The sequence below is a fragment of the Oncorhynchus clarkii genome, chromosome 26 (assembly GCF_045791955.1).
Source record: "Oncorhynchus clarkii lewisi isolate Uvic-CL-2024 chromosome 26, UVic_Ocla_1.0, whole genome shotgun sequence".
Lineage (NCBI taxonomy): Eukaryota > Metazoa > Chordata > Actinopteri > Salmoniformes > Salmonidae > Oncorhynchus > Oncorhynchus clarkii.
The window spans coordinates 19,154,250-19,173,931 of record NC_092172.1 but is presented as its reverse complement, the minus strand read 5'-3'; the positions used below and the strand labels follow the sequence as shown (position 1 = coordinate 19,173,931).

Genomic DNA, 19,682 nt, shown 5'->3' with positions numbered 1-19,682 from the left:
TGAGGGGCCGGTACAAGTCAAGCACAGATATACACTATAATAGCCTGCTTCAATCCTTCCCAGCCCCACAATAACATTATGTAATAAAAGCTACATCTTGCACAAACTTCTTACAAGCATGCATTTATGCTGTGGTTGCATGGTAGTCTTTAGTCTTGAAATATTTAGCTTTTCATAGTAAAATAGCCCTCTTAAGGTAATGCAAACTTAACTGTAGAAAAAAATCATTTTTTTTGTAGTGTGGAAACAACTGTTCACCCAGAACCACGCCCCCGAACCCTTGAATTCAAAACTGGCGCCCAGACGTCACTGCCACCCAACTGCTGCGGTACCACCCTCCCACTTCTCCCGTCGGGCTTCTGTCTGCGCATGCACACTCGCCTGCTCCAGGCCACCATTTTGTGTAGAGACAACTCTGTCAACGCGTGAGAGGATTAATCGAGCTGGGACGCAAGGGCAAGCTTCCCTACCGTCGCCAGAGGAAGACCGAACAAGCACTGAGCGCTCAAGCAAATTTACCCGGAAAAGGAAGACCGAGGACCAGGTAAAATGGCACTTTCTCCGATGAAGGGGGGCATTTTTGTAGGAGCTGTCGTCGGCCTCTAGGTGTCACGGTGGGGCTCGCGGTCCAGGCGACTGGCGGGGGGGTGTTTGTCTCCCTCTATCGTTATCGAAAATTTACTAAAAACATTTATAACCCAGAAGTTAGAGCTTCTGTTAAACGTATTAGTGTATTTGGACTGCTATTGGTTCGTATTAAGGCACGGATGGCTTTATAAATGCTTTAATGTTTAGGGTCTTGTTTAGGCCAGGCGTCCATCTTCTCGTGTCCTTTGTTTCCTCTTTTGAGAAGAGAACCTGCGTCTCCGGGTTCTAGAACGAAAGCTCAACATTTCGAGTTTAAACTTTGTATCAATTTCAATGTAACATCCTTAATGTTTCCTGTCACTCACGGTGCTACGATTTGGAAAAAATGAAAATTAATATATTCTGTAGTCTGATTTACTACATAGCCCCTGATCTGGATAGTTGTTTTAGTCTATGTTCTAGAACCATCCGATGGTTCTAATATCAACACTAATTGTATAATACTTTCTATGGATTCGTTATTTTACTGCTTCTCAAAATGGGGCTCTAGTTAAGTTGGCTCGGTAACTAGGTAACGTTTCACAAAGGTTCCCGAGAGTAAACACGGAAGGAGGGAATGTAGAGTAATCTCTTATGTAGCCCAAATAAGTCTGCGAGCACGGAGAGTAGATTTCTTCCAAATCAGAAACTAGATTAGGGGTTGGTTTCCTATCATCGGCACCACGTCCCATCGCGCCAGCCCGGTCCGCCTACAGCCGCCTTTCGATTTAAAACTTGCCATGAGAGAGGGAGCCAGCTCCCTCTAACCTGCACGCTAATGTTACAAAAACATCCACTCTTCCCTGGGCAAGACACGAGGGTGATTAGGGTAGTTTCCTTTTACCAGTGAGTTTTATACCCCCCGCCCCACCAAAAAAAACATCTGCTTATTTTGTATTTTGGCAGTGTTATTTTTTTATTGGGACTTTGTCAAATGGTTGGTAGATCAGAGAAGTAGGATTAAAATTTAAATAATCGGCTGATGTTTGGTGATTAGGCCTGACTTGCAGTTGGTGTTCTAATTCATCCCAAAGGTGTTCGATGGGGTTGAGGTCAGGACTATGTCCAGGCCAGTCAAGTTCTTCCACGCCGATCTCAAACAAACCCATTTCTGTATCGCTGAAACAGGAAAGGGCCTTCCCCAAACTGTTGCCACAAAGTTGGAAGCACAGATTTGTCTGCTGCCAATGTGTGTCTATGGCTGTGTGCTAAATTGTATACACTTGTCTGCAACGTGTGTGGCTGAAATAGCAGAATCCACTCATTTGAAGTGGGGTCCACATACTTTTGTGTATATGTATAGTGTATCATGCGTCAAAGTTATTTTTATGGTCTTAACAGGTCGTTTTCTATGGAGGGTGAAGTCGTTTCCATTGAGACCGCTCAGGTCGAGGGTCTCCAGGACAGTGGGGAGGGACCCGAGCTGCTCCAGACTGTAGAGGCCGCCCTGATGGAAGGGGGTGTGGCACCCCAAGTGGTGACAGGGAATGTTGAAATGATGGTGATGGACACCCTGGACTCAACCCTTGACCCTGCCCTGCTACAGATGAAGACTGAGGTCCTCGAAGGGGGTGGCACAGTGACGGTCACCGGGGGAGACGAGGGACAGATCATCACCCTGCAGGTTGGTGTGATTTGTGAGTTTACGCTGAGAAAGATATCCTTTGTAAGCCAAACTTGTAGGCATAAATCATTCAGAGAATTGACTGACCCTGACTGTGTCTTGACTTTAGGTGGTGAACATGGAGGGGAACATGGAGCAGACGAGTGCAGCGCTGGGGCTTGGACAGCTGCAGCTGGTGCAGGTTCCTGTCACTACAGCCACCGTGGAAGAACTCCAGGCCAGCTTTGTTGACGCCTCTGCAGGCAATACTGAGGCAGAGCCAGTGATCTGCCACACCCTCCCTCTGCCCGAGGGCTTCCAGGTCGGACGCTACTCAATTACAAACACACACTTTGGCCTGAAGGCTCAGGTGAGATGCACTGTCTATAATACAACTCTAATCCCTTCCTGGCAAATTGTTTTTGTCTGGTGAAGGTGGTGAAGGTGGGGGCGAATGGAGAGGTGGAGACAGTTGAGCAGGAAGAACTACAGGCAGCCCAGGATGAGCTCCAGGTGACACATGGGGAGGAGGAGGAGGAGGAGGAAGCTGAGCCCCAAGTAGAGGACCAGACCTGGTCCAAAGACCCAGATTACCAGCCAACTGCTGGCATCCGCAAGGGGAAGAAGGGCAAGAAGAGCCGCCTGCGTTACGGGGAAGGGGAACGGGACATGGATGTGTCTGTATACGACTTTGAGGAGGAACAGCAGGAGGGGATGCTCTCTGAGGTCAACGCTGAGAAGGTTGTGGGCAACATGAAGCCGCCCAAACCCACCAAAATAAAAAAGAAAGGTCAGAGTTGTGTGTGTGTGTGTGTATGTGGGGGTATGGCAACCCCTCTCTTTTGGGGTGTGAGGAGGAGATCTATGTATGTTAAAGGGAGAATCGGCGATGATGCAGAAAGTAGAACGCATAGTGGGTCAATTTCCGCAACAACTATGGACGTTGAAGAGCAAGGCTCAACTTCTGTGCTGTTTTGGTCCCGTGGCTACCACGCTCTTAACAGCGCGAAGCGACTCTGTGCACATGTGCAGATACTGTGTGACAGTGAGCGCGACGTCTTGCATTTCGCTCATCTCAATATCTGTGGTGCTGCTCGTGGCAACGTCATTTCGCTGAGTCTACCTTTTAATGTGTTTAATAACCTCTTGTCTCAGGTGTGAAGAAGACGTTCCAGTGTGAGCTGTGTAGCTACACCTGCCCCCGGCGCTCTAACCTGGACCGCCACATGAAGAGCCACACAGATGAGAGGCCACACAAATGCCACCTGTGTGGGAGGGCCTTCAGAACAGTCACACTGCTGAGGAACCACCTCAACACACACACAGGTATCTACAGCCTTTCATGTTCAGTCGCAGGCTGTTAAAAAATATATATATTTATCCTTAATGAATTGATAGGGTGCGTGTTAATTATGTTTACTATTGCCCCTTCCCGTTCCATTTTAGGCACTCGTCCTCATAAATGCCAAGATTGTGACATGGCATTTGTGACCAGTGGAGAGCTAGTGCGTCATCGTCGCTACAAACACACATTTGAGAAACCCTTCAAGTGCTCCATGTGTGACTACGCTAGTGTGGAGGTAAGTACATTTGCAATGTATAACTGAAATGTTTCTGGAATGTTGTTTTAAATGTTTCTTTCTCTTTGCCCCAGGTGAGTAAGCTGAAGAGACACATCCGCTCCCATACAGGCGAAAGGCCCTTCCAGTGCAGTCTGTGCAGCTACGCCAGCCGAGACACTTACAAACTGAAGAGACACATGAGGACACACTCGGGTAACGCATACCCCAATCTCTCAGCCTTACGCCCAAGTATTCTTGATTTTAGTTCTGTTGATCGATGCTACACTACTTGACCAAAAATATATGGACACCTGCTCGTCGAACATGTCATTCCAAAATCATGGGCATTAATATGGAGTTGGTCCCCCCTTTGATGCTATTTCAGCCTCCACTCCTCTGGGAAGGCTTTCCACAAGCGCATTAGTGAGGTCAGGCACTGATGTTGGGGCTTTGTCATGCTGAAACAGGAAAGGGCCTTCCCCAAACTGTTGACACAAAGTTGGAAGCACAGAATTGTCTAGAATGTCATTGTATGCTGTAGGGTTAAGATTTCCCTTCACTGGAACTAAGGGCCTTAGCCTGAAAAATGAAAAACAGCCCCAGACCATTATTCCTCCACCACCAAACTTTACAATTGGCACTATTTATTGGGGCAGGTAGTGTTTTCCTAGCATCCGCCAAACTCATATTCGCCCATCGGACTGCCAGATGGTGAAGCTTGCTTCGTCACTCCAGAGAACGCCTTTCCGCTGCTCCAGAGTCAAATGGCAGCAAGCTTTACACCACTCCAGCCGACGCTTGGAATTGCGCATGGTGATCTTAGGCTTGTGTGCTTTTGATCGACCATGGAAACCCATTTCACAAAGCTCCCGACGAACAGTTCTTGTGCTGACGTTGCCTCCAGGGGCAGTTTGGAACTCGCTAAGGAATGTTGCACCTGAGGACAGGTGATTTTTATACGCACTCTGCGTTCCCGTTCTGTGAGCTTGTGTGGCCTACCACTTCGCAGCTGAGCCATTGTTGCTCCTAGACGTTTCCAATTCACAATAACAGTACTTACAGTTGACTGGGGCAGCTCTAGCAGGACAGACATTTGACGAACACACTTGTTGGAATGGTGGCTCCCGAGTGGCGCAGCGGTCTAAGGCACTGCATCTCAGTGCAAGAGGCGTCACTGCAGTCTCTGGTTCGAATCCAGGCTGCATAACATCCGGCTGAGATTGGGAGTCCCATAGGGCGGCGCACAATTGGCCCAGCGTTGGCCGGGGTAGGCCGTCATTGTAAATAAAATAAAAAAATGTTCTTAACTGACTTGCCTAGTTAAATAAATAAAATGACAGTGCCACGTTAAAAGTCACTGAGCTCTTCAGTAAGGCCATTCTACTGCAAATGTTTGTCTATGGAGATTGAGCACACAGCCAATCTTATACACTTGTCAGCAATGGGGGTGGCTTAAATAGCCGAATCCACTAATTTGAAGTTGTGTGTGTGTAGATGTATATCTCTCTGTCTCGCATACAACCTAAAAGTGTCTCTCTCTGGCAGGTGAGAAGCCATATGAGTGCTACATCTGCCATGCTCGTTTCACGCAGAGCGGCACCATGAAGATGCACATCCTGCAGAAGCACACAGAGAATGTGGCCAAATTCCACTGCCCCCACTGTGACACAGTCATCGCTCGCAAGAGCGACCTGGGTAAGTGACTCGCTTGTGCACAGTCATATCTCTTCTGCTGAAATACGGTCTTGTAACCTTGAGGGGATCAGTCTGTGTTCCTTACATTTGGATTGTCCCTTCCTTCCTCTCTCACTCTCAGGTGTGCACTTGCGGAAGCAGCATTCGTTCATGGAGATGGGCAGGAAGTGTCGTTACTGTGACGCTGTGTTCCACGAGCGTTACGCACTCATCCAGCACCAGAAATCCCACAAGAACGAGAAGCGCTTCAAGTGCGACCAGTGTGACTATTGCTGCAGACAGGTACGTGAAAGAGACTTTCTCTGCTTGTTTCCTCTCAATCTTCCCTGATTTGAAATGGTGAATGTCCACCAGATATTTGCCATCATCAATCTGAGATGAGGAGAAGAGGCCACTTTAGATTATTGAGATGCATCCCATGGATATGTTTGGAATCAGCCGGAGACTGTTCTAGACCTCGGTGTGTTCACTGACTGTCCTATGTTTAACCTCTGACCCCTAGGAGCGTCACATGATCATGCACAGACGCACACACACAGGGGAGAAGCCGTACGCCTGCAGCCAATGTGAGAAAACTTTCCGTCAGAAGCAGCTGCTGGACATGCACTTCAAACGTTACCATGACCCCAATTTCATCCCCACTGCCTTCGTCTGCAGCAAGTGTGCCAAGACCTTCACTCGCAGGGTAAGGCGACAATACACATCCACACAGAAAACTAAAGGATTTCTTCACATCCAAACCCATATCCTCCCGAGCAGAATACAGGACACACACAAAAACACACCCTCCCACCAGGTTGGGGAGGTTTGAAGCCTAGTTGCGCCTTCGTGTGTTGTGGTCTTAGTGCCTTCAGAATGTATTCATACTGCTCAAATGATTCCACATTTTGTTTTACAGCCTGAATTAAAAATGTTTTTCTCTCACCCATCTGCACACACTACCCATAATCACAAAGTGAAAACATGTTTATTGAAATTTTCCCAAATTTATTATAAATGAAATATCTAATTTCCAGAAGTATTTACTCCCACGGGTCAATACTTTGTAGAGCACCTTTTGCAGCAATTACAGCTTTGAGGCGTCTTGGGTCTGTCTATCACCTGGATTTGGAGTGTTCTCCCATTTCTTCCAGATTTTCTCAAGCTCTGTTAGAGCCACTGAACACGCCAATTGGCAGCTGTTTTTTATGTTGCTCATTAAAAACGGGATTTCAGTCTTTCCTGACCAAAATCCGCATTTGGTTTATGATTGTACCCCCATGAGTCACTGAATAAATCTAAGAGAACTCAAATCTGTAAATAATTTTGATGTTTTTGCCAAGGATGTCTTAGTTGCACAATTTTGTTTCTAACTAAGGTGTTTGGTGCAGTATTTCTCAAGCAAACATTTTTTTTGCAGGGTGTTTTATGTGAACATTTGGAGCTGCTGAGCAGGTCTGTCGCACTGTCTATGCTATTGGAGAGCAATCAGAGAGCAATCACCGCAGCTCTTCATCCCATGTTAGTGGGCAAATGGTCGTGGTCAAATCAAAGCAATCTTAATTTACCCGTTGTGATGCATGAATGTTTTAGACGACTGACTTTGTCCCAAATATCATGTTTACACTTTTTTAAATAATTTTGACACTAGGGTTTCTGAGTCATCGACGCCACAAGGCATTTTTCAAAGGGATTCGTTGCTTTTTAATGGCAGTCACTCTTTAACCTCTCTAGGGTATGTGGAACGCTCACACCTGGCCAACATCCAGTGAGATTGCAGAGCTCCAAATACAGAAATACTCATGATAAAAATTCAGAAAAGATACAACTATTTTACATAGGTTTAAAGATTAACTTGTGAATCCAACCACGGTGTCAGATTTGATTTCAAAAATGCTTTACGGCAAAAGCATACCTTGCAATTATTTGAGAACATAGCCCAGCAGCCAAATCATTACAAACAGTAACCAGCCAAGTAGAAGCGTTACACAAGTCAGAAATAGAGATGTAATTAATCACTTTCCTTTGATGGTTGCACTCAGAAGACATTCAATAAATGTTCCTTTTGTTCTATAAAGTCTCTCTTTATATCCGAAAACCTCCATTTTGTTCGCGTTTTCTTCAGTTATCCACAGGCTCAAACGCAGTCACAACAGGCAGACAAAAAATCAAAATTGTATCCGTAAAGTTCATAGAAACATGTCAAACGATGTTTATATTCAGCCTCATGTTGTTTTTAGCCTAAATAATAGATAATATTTCAACCGTACAATAACGTTGTCAATATAAAAGGTAAACAAGAAAGGCACTCTCTCGGTCGCGCGTATGAAAAAGCTCTGTGACACTGCAGGGTCCACTCATTCAGACTGCTCTTACTCCCTAATTTTTCAGAATACAAGCCTGAAACAATTTCTAAAGACTGTTGACATCTAGTGGAAGGCATAGGAACTGCAATATGAGTCCTAAGTCAATGGATACTGTAATGGCATTGAATAGAAAACTACAACAAACTAAAATATCCTACTTCCTGAATGGATTTTTCTCAGGTTTCACCTGCCAAATCAGTTATGTTATACTCACAGACACTATTTGAACAGTTTTGGAAACTTTAGAGTGTTTTCTATCCAAATATACCAATTATTTGCATATCCTATCTTCTGGGCCTGAGTAGAAGGCAGTTTAGTTTGGGCATGTTTTTCATCCAAAATTCCAAATGCTGCCCCCTACCCTAGAGAAGTTAAGCCAGATGGGGAACGGCGGTGAACAGCCATCTTCAAGTCTTTCCACCGATTTTCAATGGGATTTGTGTCTGGGCTTTCGCTGGGCTACTCAAGGACTCTTACATTCTGTTCTGAAGCCATTCCAGTGTTCCTTTGGCTGTATGCTTGGTCATTTTTCGGTTGGAACGTAAATCTTCACTCCAGTCTAAGGTCATTGGCTATAAAGCAGGATCTCATCAATGATTTACCTGTATTTGCCTCCATAGTGCTTTGCATTCAGGCCAAGGAGTTAAATTGTTTTCATCAGACCACAATCTTTGCCGTATGATCTGTCGTTCACGTGCCTTTTTGCGAACTCCAGGCGTGCTGGTGCCTTTTTTTCTCAGTAGTGGCATCCGTCTGCCCACTCTCCCATAAAGCCCAGATTGGGGAAGTGCTGTGGATACTGTTGTCCTGCTAGCAGGTTCTCCCGTCTCAGCCATGGAACTCTGTAGTTCTGTCAGTGGTCATTGGGTTCTTGGTCACCCCCCTGACCAAGGTCCTTGCACGGTTGCTCAATTTGGTCGGAAGGCCAGCTCTAAGCAGAGTCTGGGTGCTTCCATATTTTTACAATTTCCCGATGATGGAGACCACTGTGCTCTTTGAAACTTTGAACACTCCAGTAATTGTTTTATACCCTTCCCCAGATGTCTCATCACCATTCTGATTGTTCCTTGGACTTCATGGTATAGTTTCTGCTCTGACATGCACTGTTAACTGTGGGACCATAAAGATAGACAGGTGTTTCTAAATCATGCCCAAACAATTGAATTAGTCACAGTTGGACTCCAATCACATTGTAGTGACATCTCAAGTATTATCAAAGGAAATTGGATGTATATGAGCTCCATTTGGAGTGTCGTAGCAAAGGGGTGTGAATACTTGTGTAAATTAGATTTCTGTATTTATCTTCAATAAATGTGCAAACATTTCTAAACATGTTTTCGCTTTGTCATTATGGGGTATTGTGTGTAGATGGGTGAGCGAGAATATATTTCATCCATTTTGAATTTCGGCTGTAACACAACAAAATGTGGAATAAGTGATATGAATACCTGTTTACATTTTTTTCCCCCATTATTAATTTTAAACCAGTTACACATACGAACAACGACTACATCTCGTCTGCCCAGACCCACATGCTCACACCCCATCCCTAGTACCAGCATTTTTGTTTGCCACATGGCCTTAAATTGTACCACTTTGTCTTTCTAGGTCACCCACGCTATTTCAATAAATCATTTGATTTTTTCCCCCATTATGTTAATGGTTGATTTACATGTTTTTAGTATAATTGTTCTCAAGATGAGTGATGAAGAGTCACTGGGCTGGATGATTATCTCACTATTTTCTGAAGGCACTGTATATTACTGTTTGCTCCTCAGAACACCATGCTGCGTCACGCAGAGAACTGTAATGGAGAGAACACCGGCGACGAGAACGGGACCCCGCCCAAGAAAGGCCGCCGCGGCAGAAAGAGGAAGATGCGCTCCAGACGGGATGACGACGATGATGACACCGGTACGACCAAGTCACAGTTAATTTTATTGTTCTTACACATGCAACAATATCATGTAATGTTATTTAGTGTGCATCTTAAGAGTACAGTGCTAAAATCAGGTCTTTCTTGTTCCTCTCTTCCACAGAGCCTGAGCTGGATGACATTGAGGAAGAGGAGGAGGAGCTGCTAGCTGAGATTGAGGTGGAACAGGCACCACCGGTTGTCCCTGTCCCTGCCCCTGTTGGCCCGCCAGCCAAGAGGAAACGTGGAAGACCTCCAAAGGCTAAACCTGCCCCAAGTGAGTCACACTCTGGTACTCTGTTGGAATAATTACAAAAATACCACCCTCCCTACTTAATTTGTTGAAGGAATCACTTTTCATGCAGACATGCAATCGAGTGAATACTTTGGCCTTCACATATTTAATCAGGTGCAGATCACTGATCAGTACCCAAAGGGACTCAAAACAGCTGAACAGATTGTAAAAGTGGTTTTCTTCTTCCCTCAGCGGCGGCAATCATCCGTGTGGAGGATGAGACCACAGGCGAGGTGGATGACATAATCGTGAAGAAAGAGATGAAGGCAGAGCAGGCGAGCCAGGAGGAAGAAGCTGTTGAGGATGAGGTGCCAGCAGTAGAGGTGGAGCATGCTGAAGGAGAGCCTGCCAATCAGGTAGAAGAGTCATTCCAGGGTGAGGAGGTGGTGCAGGAAGTGGCACTGTCTGTCACAGAGGCTCCGCCCAACGGTGACCTCACTCCTGAGATGATTCTCAGTATGATGGACCGGTGATGAAGACGAAGCCTCTGTCTACATCTAACAATACAAATGGTCCCCTATCTGTACACTCACATGCACCCCATTTGTACCCACTCTCAAACACACATACCTGCCCTCGCATACACCGTACACGTATACCACACATGCACACCCCAGTTATAACCTTAGATCTCTCTCTGATGTTGATGATAATGCCTGGGACATGTCTAAAGATACCTTTAGCCCATTCTATTTTTTTAAGAGCTTATTTTCCTCTCTTGCGATCTCTATCTACATCCTACTGCGAAACCCCTGACACCCTCATGTTGAATTATGTTTGTATACAGAATCTGGATAACATTATGCAGACTGTTGTCACTGGAAAAGATGTAAGGAGAGGGGGTGTGGTTTAGCTCATGATGATGTATTATGTCATAAATCATGTCCTCATTCTGCTGTCAATTATGTTCTATAGGCCCTCAGAATGCCTTCTCTGTAGCATATTTTGGCCCACATTTGATCTCTTCATGTTGGCCCTCTTCTCGTGCTCTGTTGTCTGTCTAAAAACAAGTATCATGTGCTTTCACTTATAGAATTAGCTGTTAGGGGTTCAAATGTTAGGGGCTGGGATGACCTGAAATATTCTGCTTTTACAAACTGTTATGCTGTTTTCAAATGAAACACAATACCTTGTTCTTGTTAAAGCTTTTAGAATGTATTTGTTTTTTGGTTTGATGCTTTTTTTTTATTTTGTACCATCAAAATGAAATGCTAGGGGACTTGAATGGCAATGATATGATTGGAGGGGTGGGAGAATGCTTGACTGTACAGCTAATAATAATACAAATTAAAAAAATATCAACCTACTGGGGTGTCATGAGTCAATTTGCTTCAGTTTCAGCCTTGAGTAAGCTAATTTAGTATGGCATGTAATACTGAAATATAGACACTATAGGATGTTTGATCATGTTCAGACTACAGCATAATCTACCCTATTTATCTGCTACATGGTTCTGACACCTGACCAAAGGCTTATGCCCACAAGTCTCTTTAGAAACCTGTTTGGAGTAGTAGGTGAACTAGACTATTTTGGTTGTTCCTGTTGAATTTCTTTCAGAGGATCTGCCCTCTGATATTGAGTGCTTTATTAAAACACAATTTTAGTCCCCTACCTGGTTTTCCCTTGCTTGATATTTGAATCACTTCATGGAGATTTACACACACCAGAAACCCATTGCCAGATCACCAGTCATCCCCTGAATTTTCTATATCCCATCCATGTAAAATTAATTAATTTGTCATTTCAGCACATTGTTCCCTTCCTGCATTTTGGTCAGTTCCATGAAGAACCTTAATTTATATTATAAATGAATATATACTAGACTGCCTTGTGCACCTGCACTGCTCTCCCTCTAGCACAAGCTCTAAATTTCTCCATTCTCTCTCCGTCTTCTCATTCTTTCAGTCTTTCTGAGGGAGGGGGGGAGGAGAAAGGCGAGGCCCCTTGTTGTCAAATCTGTCAGTCTAGCTCAGCTTGGCCCCTCCTACCTTGGTGGAGGCAGTGAATACTGCTGCTGGTGCTCTTAGCAACGGTGCCTCGGCAACAGCCACAGCAACAGAGCACCACGGCAACTAAGTGCTGTGTCTCCCCTTATGGAGCTTCCATTGGGCGGGCCGGCGCTGAGGCACTACACCCGCAGTAGACCTAGACCACACCGACAAAACCAACACCTCCGCCCCAGCAGACCACAGGTACAGAGAGATGGAGAAAAGGGGGTGCTGTGTTTAGGCATAATGGAAAGGAGGGGGAGATGTGATAGGGTACAGTGGGAAGAGGCAGGGGAAGGGAGGGAACATGCCTGGTGCCTGCTTGATTCAAGGTACTTGGATCGCAACAGCAACCAGCTGCTTGCATATTCAACACCAGTAGTGTGTGTTTGGGGGGGATTGCATTGGTGTATAGGATTGTTATTATATGTGGCTAATTTCTAGGGCTATATAATGCTTCGTCTGAAGCTGGCGGGCTTTTTCTTGGTAGGTGTGAATTTTCTCTACCTTAGCCATCATCACCCTATCCATTGTATGCCTGCCATTGGTACTGTATCAGTCACGATCAGAGTTAACACATGTAATGCTGCTTTTGTTGGATGAACTAAACCAAACCTAATCACATGGGCAGGCTTAGTGCCACAGGACATGACATCATAGGGTCTTACTGGTTTTCTGAGTCAGTTATTGGTAATTGTACATACCAATGGCAGTGTGATAATGTAGATCTAGGGGATATACAGTGGGGCAAAAATGTATTTAGTCAGCCACCAATTGTGCAAGTTCTCCCACTTAAAAAGATGAGAGAGGCCTGTAATTTTCATCATAGGTACACTTCAACTATGACAGACAAAATGAGAAAAAAAATCCAGAAAATCACATTGTAGGATTTTTAATGAATTTATTTGCAAATTATGGTGGAAAATAAGTATTTGGTCAATAACAAAAGTTTCTCAATACTTTGTTATATACCCTTTGTTGGCAATGACAGAGGTCAAACGTTTTCTGTAAGTCTTCACAAGGTTTTCACACACTGTTGCTGGTATTTTGTCCCATTCCTCCATGCAGATCTCCTCTAGAGCAGTGATGTTTTGGGGCTGTTGCTGGGCAACACGGACTTTCAACTCCCTCCAAAGATTTTCTATGGGGTTGAGATCTGGAGACTGGCTAGGCCACTCCAGGACCTTGAAATGCTTCTTACGAAGCCACTCCTTCGTTGCCCGGGCGGTGTGTTTGGGATCATTGTCATGCTGAAAGACCCAGCGACGTTTCATCTTCAATGCCCTTGCTGATGGAAGGAGGTTTTCACTCAAAATCTCACGATACATGGCCCCATTCATTCTTTCCTTTACACGGATCAGTCGTCCTGGTCCCTTTGCAGAAAAACAGCCCCAAAGCATGATGTTTCCACCCCCATGCTTCACAGTAGGTATGGTGTTCTTTGGATGCAACTCAGCATTCTTTGTCCTCCAAACACGACGGGTTGAGTTTTTACCACAAAGTTCTATTTTGAATTCATCTGAACATATGACATTCTCCCAATCTTCTTCTGGATCATCCAAATGTTCTCTAGCAAACTTCAGACGGGCCTGGACATGTACTGGCTTAAGCAGGGGGACACGTCTGGCACTGCAGGATTTGAGTCCCTGGCGGCGTAGTGTGTTACTGATGGTAGGCTTTTTTACTTTGGTCCCAGCTCTCTGCAGGTCATTCACTAGGTCTCCCCGTGTGGTTCTGGGATTTTAGCTCAAATTAATTTTATTTATATAGCCCTTCGTACATCAGCTGATATCTCAAAGTGCTGTACAGAAATCCAGCCTAAAACCCCAAACAGCAAGCAATGCAGGTGTAGAAGCACGGTGGCTAGGAAAAACTCCCTAGAAAGGCCAAAACCTAGGAAGAAACCTAGAGAGGAACCAGGCTATGTGGGGTGGCCAGTCCTCTTCTGGCTGTGCCGGGTGGAGATTATAACAGAACATGGCCAAGATGTTCAAATGTTCATAAATGACCAGCATGGTCAAATAGTAATAATCACAGGCAGAACAGTTGAAACTGGAGCAGCAGCACAGCCAGGTGGACTGGGGACAGCAAGGAGTCATCATGTCAGGTAGTCCTGAGGCATGGTCCTAGGGCTCAGGTCCTCCGAGAGAGAGAAAGAGAGAATTAAAGAGAGCATACCTAAATTCACACAGGACACCGGATAGGACAGGAGAAGTACTCCAGATATAACAAACTGACCCTAGCCCCCCGACACATAAACTACTGCAGCATAAATACTGGAAGCTGAGACAGGAGGGATCAGGAGACACTGTGGCCCCATCCGATGACACCCCCGGACAGGGCCAAACAGGAAGGATATAACCCCACCCACTTTGCCAAAGCACAGCCCCCACACCACTAGAGGGATACTTCAACCACCAACTTACCATCCTGAGACAAGGCCGAGTATATCCCACAAAGATCTCCGCCACGGCACAACCCAAGGGGGGCGCCAACCCAGACAGGAAGACCACGTCAGTGACTCAACCCACTCAAGTGACGCACCCCTCCTAGGGATGGTATGAAAGGGCCCTAGTAAGCCAGTGACTCAGCCCCTGAAATAGGGTTAGAGGCAGAGAATCCCAGTGGAGAGAGGGGAACCGGCCAGGCAGAGAAAGCAAGCTCACCGTTCTTGTGATCATTTTGACCCCACGGGGTGAGATGTTGCGTGGAGCCCCAGATTGAGGGAGATTATCAGTGGTCTTGTATGTCTTCCATTTCCTAATAATTGCTCCCACAGTTGATATCTTCAAACCAAGCTGCTTACCTATTGCAGATTCAGTCTTCCCAGCCTGGTGCAGGTCTACAATTTTGTTTCTGGTGTCCTTTGACAGCTCTTGTGTCTTGGCCATAGTGGAGTTTGGAGAGTGACTGTTTGAGGTTGTGGACAGGTGTATTTTATACTGATAACAAGTTCAAACAGGTGCCATTAATATAGGTAACGAGTGGAGGACAGAGGAGCCTCTTAAAGAAGAAGTTGCAGGTCTGTGAGAGCCAGAAATCTTGCTTGTTTGTAGGTGACCAAATACTTATTTTCCACCATAATTTGCAAATAAATTCATTAAAAATCCTACAATGTGATTTTCTGGATTTTTTTTCTCATTTTGTCTGTCATAGTTGAAGTGTACCTATGATGAAAATTACAGGCCTCTCTCATCTTTTTAAGTGGGAGAACTTGCACAATTGGTGGCTGACTAAATACTTTTTTGCCCCACTGTATGTATGAGGTGTTGTTGATGTGTCTGTGTATATTCTGTGTGTCAGGGAAGTCTGAGCCCAAGAGGTGACAATTTATGTAATAATTACTATGTGCTATATGAAGGAAACTGCTCTCAGTAACCTCCTGATATCCAACATAGCACTCTTTCCACCAATTGGAAACTCTTTCATTTCTATTTTTCGGGTAGTCTAACAGCGCTCACACACATTCTCACACACAAACACCTAATAATCACAGATATCGTAACACTTATCATCTCTTTCTCTGTGCATGCGTGTGACACAGGAATCGGTGGTTGACAATGAAAATGGAGTCCCTGATCACATGGGGCGAGTTGATGAGGGAGTTGAGGAGTTCTTTACTAAGCGAGTCCTTCCTGTCGACACCCTGTGAGTATCGGACCAAACTCATCCTAGATAATCTGACTTCACTATCTCATACCCAACACATCTTAACCAGCTCATAGTAAACCTCTTTAAATTTGAGTAATTTATGAGACGTTCATAACAACCTACAATAAGTACATTCAAGAAATATAATATACAACATTTCCTGACCAGATTACCTGCATGCAGCTTGTCCAGGTCAGGCCACATGGCCAGGAAAAACTCAGGGCCCTATGATTGACTAACACACACGCTGATCCTGTGCTACTCTGACTCTTCCTCCAGGAAAACACAGAATGAGGCTGGGGAACCTTCCATTACTGAACAGGAAGTGGAAGTAGCACCTACTAGCGCCGCCCCTTGCCCCGCCCCTTCCAGAACCCTAAGGAGGAAGCTGGGCGAGTTCTTCACCCTTAAAAAGCGGAGGGCTGTGAAATCAGAGGGAAGCCAAGAGGGGAAGGCCAAGAAGACCTCCATTGCCGACCTAATCCGGCCTCTCAGGGAGGCCGCCAGAGCTGAAAAAGATAAAGCGAAGGAGAATGAAAAAGTGAAAGAGAAGGAGAGTGTGGATGACAACGTTGTGACAGGAGATCCAGTGGAAGCAGAAACCCCTTCTTCTGATGGTCCCACTCCACTGAGGGGTGAGGCTCCACCCCGTCGTGCGCTAAGAGAGGGGAAGTCACAGTCTCTAATTCTACTCTCTGGATCTGCAGCCAACGCTGGGAACACCAAGAACACTGCACAAGGGAAGGTAGGCATTCGAATGTATTCAAACCGACCCTTGAAACAATTTGATGGGTAAAGCAATTTGGTAAATAATTCTACACCGCCTATGAAAGGATTGTTTTTGGTTTTATTTTGAGCATTCTTTAGTTTTGATTGGTTCTTATCGGCACTGACTGCTTCTCCTTGGTTCTGGTTAGTTTCAGAAACACTCATCTGACGGCCATCATGGCTTTGAGCAGCGCCTGCAGCTCATGCTACAACGTATTGGTGTGTCCAAAGCTCAGCCAGGAGAGACACAGGTGTGTATGTGTATTAATCTGAGTGTGTATGTGGTTGTGTGTCTAAGGAAAAAATACAAATTCTTATTCCGTTCTACAGAGTCAGGAGAGAGAGATGAAAAAAGCTGAATCAGAGGGTAAGTCCCTTTACTCATATAACAGTTGCTACAGTGTATGTGTGAGTCTGTGTATGGTGTTTGATGTGTGTGTTCCTTCATTTTCTGTCTCGGTTTCAGGCACTATCATCGATAATAAACCTGATCCCCCACCCACATTTATGAAGCCCAGAACCATGTCCACCTCATCAGGTAACACACTCACACAGACAAACACAAACGCACACACATACACACACACACAGACAAACACACACACTATTGAATACAATTTTGTGTATCTTATGCTCATCTTCTTTCTATTTAGATACGAGACGTCCGGTCCGACAGAGTGTGTCCGCACATGAGTCAGCTGGTAAACCTGCTCTGCCTCCTAAGCCAATAATTAAGCGAGGCCCAACCCCACCTCCCACTGTCTCCGGTCATCTCACCCCTGAGAATGATCTAGCTCAAATACAGGAAGTAGAAGTGTGTTTCCCCACAGACCCCACCTCTACCAGTTCTAAATCTATCCCCACTGACACCCCTATTCCCATCACTGTCCCAGATCCCACTAACTCTTCTATTCCCACTGACACCATCCTTCCCTCCCCTGTCCCAGATCCCACTAACTCTTCTATTCCCACTGACACCATCATTCCCTCCCCTGTCCCAGATCCCACTAACTCTTCTATTCCCACTGACACCATCATTCCCTCCCCTGTCCCAGATCCCACTAACTCTTCTATTCTCACTGACACCATCATTCCCTCCCCTGTCCCAGATCCCACTAACTCTTCTATTCTCACTGACACCATCATTCCCTCCCCTGTCCCAGATCCCACTAACTCTTCCATCCCCGTTTCTACCACCGCTACTTCCTCTAATTCAATCCCCAATGACATCATCCCCTCTACGACCTCTGCACCCGTCCCTATCAATACTACAGCCCCTACCCCTAACACCACCACCTTCATCCCCAGTAATAACCCTGCCACAACCACTACCATTACCTCCATCACAACTACATCTGGCACTATGAATATTACAACTTCCACCCCACCTACTGACATGAACTCTGGCTCTATCCCCACTATTACCCACACCCCAATTCCCCCTACCTCCACTGACTCCACCACCCCAACCACCTCTGCGTCTTCCATCCCTAATCTAGCCACCATCACCATTACAAGCATTACTGCCCCAACACCTGTTAACACTAATACTGATACCCATACATCAACAACCCCCACCACTAATGCTTCTACCCCCACCCTTACTGATACTACTGCCTCAACTTCTACTGACTTGACAACTCCAACACTAAATACTTCCATCTCCATAATTGCTTCTGCTGCCAACAACACTTCTACTCCCACCCCCACTACCTCTCTGTGTCCCACCCCCACTACCCTAATTACTAATTCAGTTACCCCACCTTCATATCCTGCTGCTACTATAACAACCTCTACCCTTAAATCTATGAATGGTGCTTCCACCCTTACCTCCATAAACTCTACTGACTCCAACACTACCCAAACTGGAACTAACAATACCAGCGCAACTAACTCTGTCAACTTCACTTCTACCTTAAGCCCCACTAACTCTACTAGTCCTATTCCTACTTCCTCTACCAGCTCCACTTCCACTAACTGTGCTGCTCACACTGCTACTATCCCTAGCAGTCCGATTCCCATTCTCTCTAATAATCACTCCCCCACTGTCACTTCTATCCCCACTGCCACTCACTCAACTAACTCCACCATTACTTCCTCCCCCACATTGTCTTCTACTCACACCACTACTACCACTACTAGTCCCATCCCAACTAACTCTACTAGCCTGACCACTACCCCCACCCCCATTAACTCTAGCCCCGTCACCACTATCTCTACAAACCCTTCTAATATCACCACTATCTCTACAAGCCCTTCTAATATCACCACTATCTCTACAAGCCCTAATATCACCACTGCCACTAACTCTTCTGTCCTCATCAGTCCCCTCAGCCCCACTAACTCTACTACCAGCACCCCCACTAACCCTTCAAATCAAACCAACACCACTAAACCTACTAACTCTACTACACAAACCACTATCTCAATCCCCACTAATTATGTTACTCATAGTTCCACTAACTCTTCTACTCATAGCTCCACTAACTCTTCCAGTCCAACCCCCACTAACTCTACTAGCCAAACACCAACTAATACTATTCAGCCATCACCTGAGGAGAGAATTAGCCCTAAACCTGCAATGGGACTGCTGTCCATGACTAAGGGTACAAGTAAGTGTGTGTGTTCAATAATAATAATATTGCTTGAAATTTGGAAGTAACCTGTTGAAAATAACATAGTTTGTCCTTCCCTTACCTCTCCTACAGATGACCTGAATGCCGAGAGGGTAGAGAGGAACAAGGAGACAGCGAAGGAGAAACGTGGCAAGGAAGAAGATGTCAGGAGGGCCACAGGGAAAGAAAAAGAACAGAAATCACTGGCGAACTACATAGACAAAACCATAAAAGAGGAGAAGGAAGAGGGTCTGCAGAAGGTGGATGGGATCATGAGGCAGGGAGTAGAAGGGACCAAATCAAATGAGGGTAGAGAGCTGTGTAAAAAGAGGGAAGGAGGGACTAATGGGTCAGATGAAAAAGAGTTCAATACTAAGGAGGTGGTAGAGAGCAAGTCAAACAAGGGACCAACTACTGTGATAGAGGCAGGGGAGGCCACAGTAAAAGAAACGGGGGAGAGTCCATGGGACTGAGTACCGGGACCACATCACAGCAGCAAACCGCAGAGGGTGGAACATCAGACCAAAGAACTGAGACCCCCTCTGTGTTACACAAATGAACTGACCCAGCAACGTGTCCTTTTTTTCTCGACCATGTTTACATTTGCATTGCACGTAT

General features: G+C 45.5%; 2 protein-coding genes across 2 annotated transcripts; both read left to right on the top strand.

Moving 5' to 3' along the window:
* The first annotated feature begins 311 nt into the window (after positions 1-311).
* Positions 312-11,653, top strand: LOC139384940 (transcriptional repressor CTCF-like). The gene is made up of 13 exons (XM_071129855.1): positions 312-544; positions 1,969-2,251; positions 2,361-2,552; positions 2,666-3,020; positions 3,386-3,556; positions 3,677-3,810; positions 3,885-4,005; positions 5,338-5,487; positions 5,609-5,769; positions 5,990-6,172; positions 9,611-9,746; positions 9,872-10,024; positions 10,235-11,653. The coding sequence occupies exons 2-13, from the start codon at positions 1,979-1,981 to the stop codon at positions 10,513-10,515; spliced, it is 2,310 nt and encodes a 769-aa protein (XP_070985956.1). The 5' UTR covers positions 312-544; positions 1,969-1,978; the 3' UTR covers positions 10,516-11,653.
* A 446-nt stretch (positions 11,654-12,099) lies between these two features.
* LOC139384565 (capping protein, Arp2/3 and myosin-I linker protein 2-like) lies at positions 12,100-19,666 on the top strand. Its single transcript, XM_071129401.1, has 8 exons — positions 12,100-12,234; positions 15,575-15,678; positions 15,961-16,426; positions 16,599-16,700; positions 16,780-16,816; positions 16,916-16,987; positions 17,103-17,150; positions 19,158-19,666. Exons 1-8 carry the CDS (start codon positions 12,136-12,138, stop codon positions 19,535-19,537), a joined length of 1,308 nt encoding a protein of 435 aa, XP_070985502.1. The 5' UTR covers positions 12,100-12,135; the 3' UTR covers positions 19,538-19,666.
* The last annotated feature ends 16 nt before the right edge of the window (positions 19,667-19,682 follow it).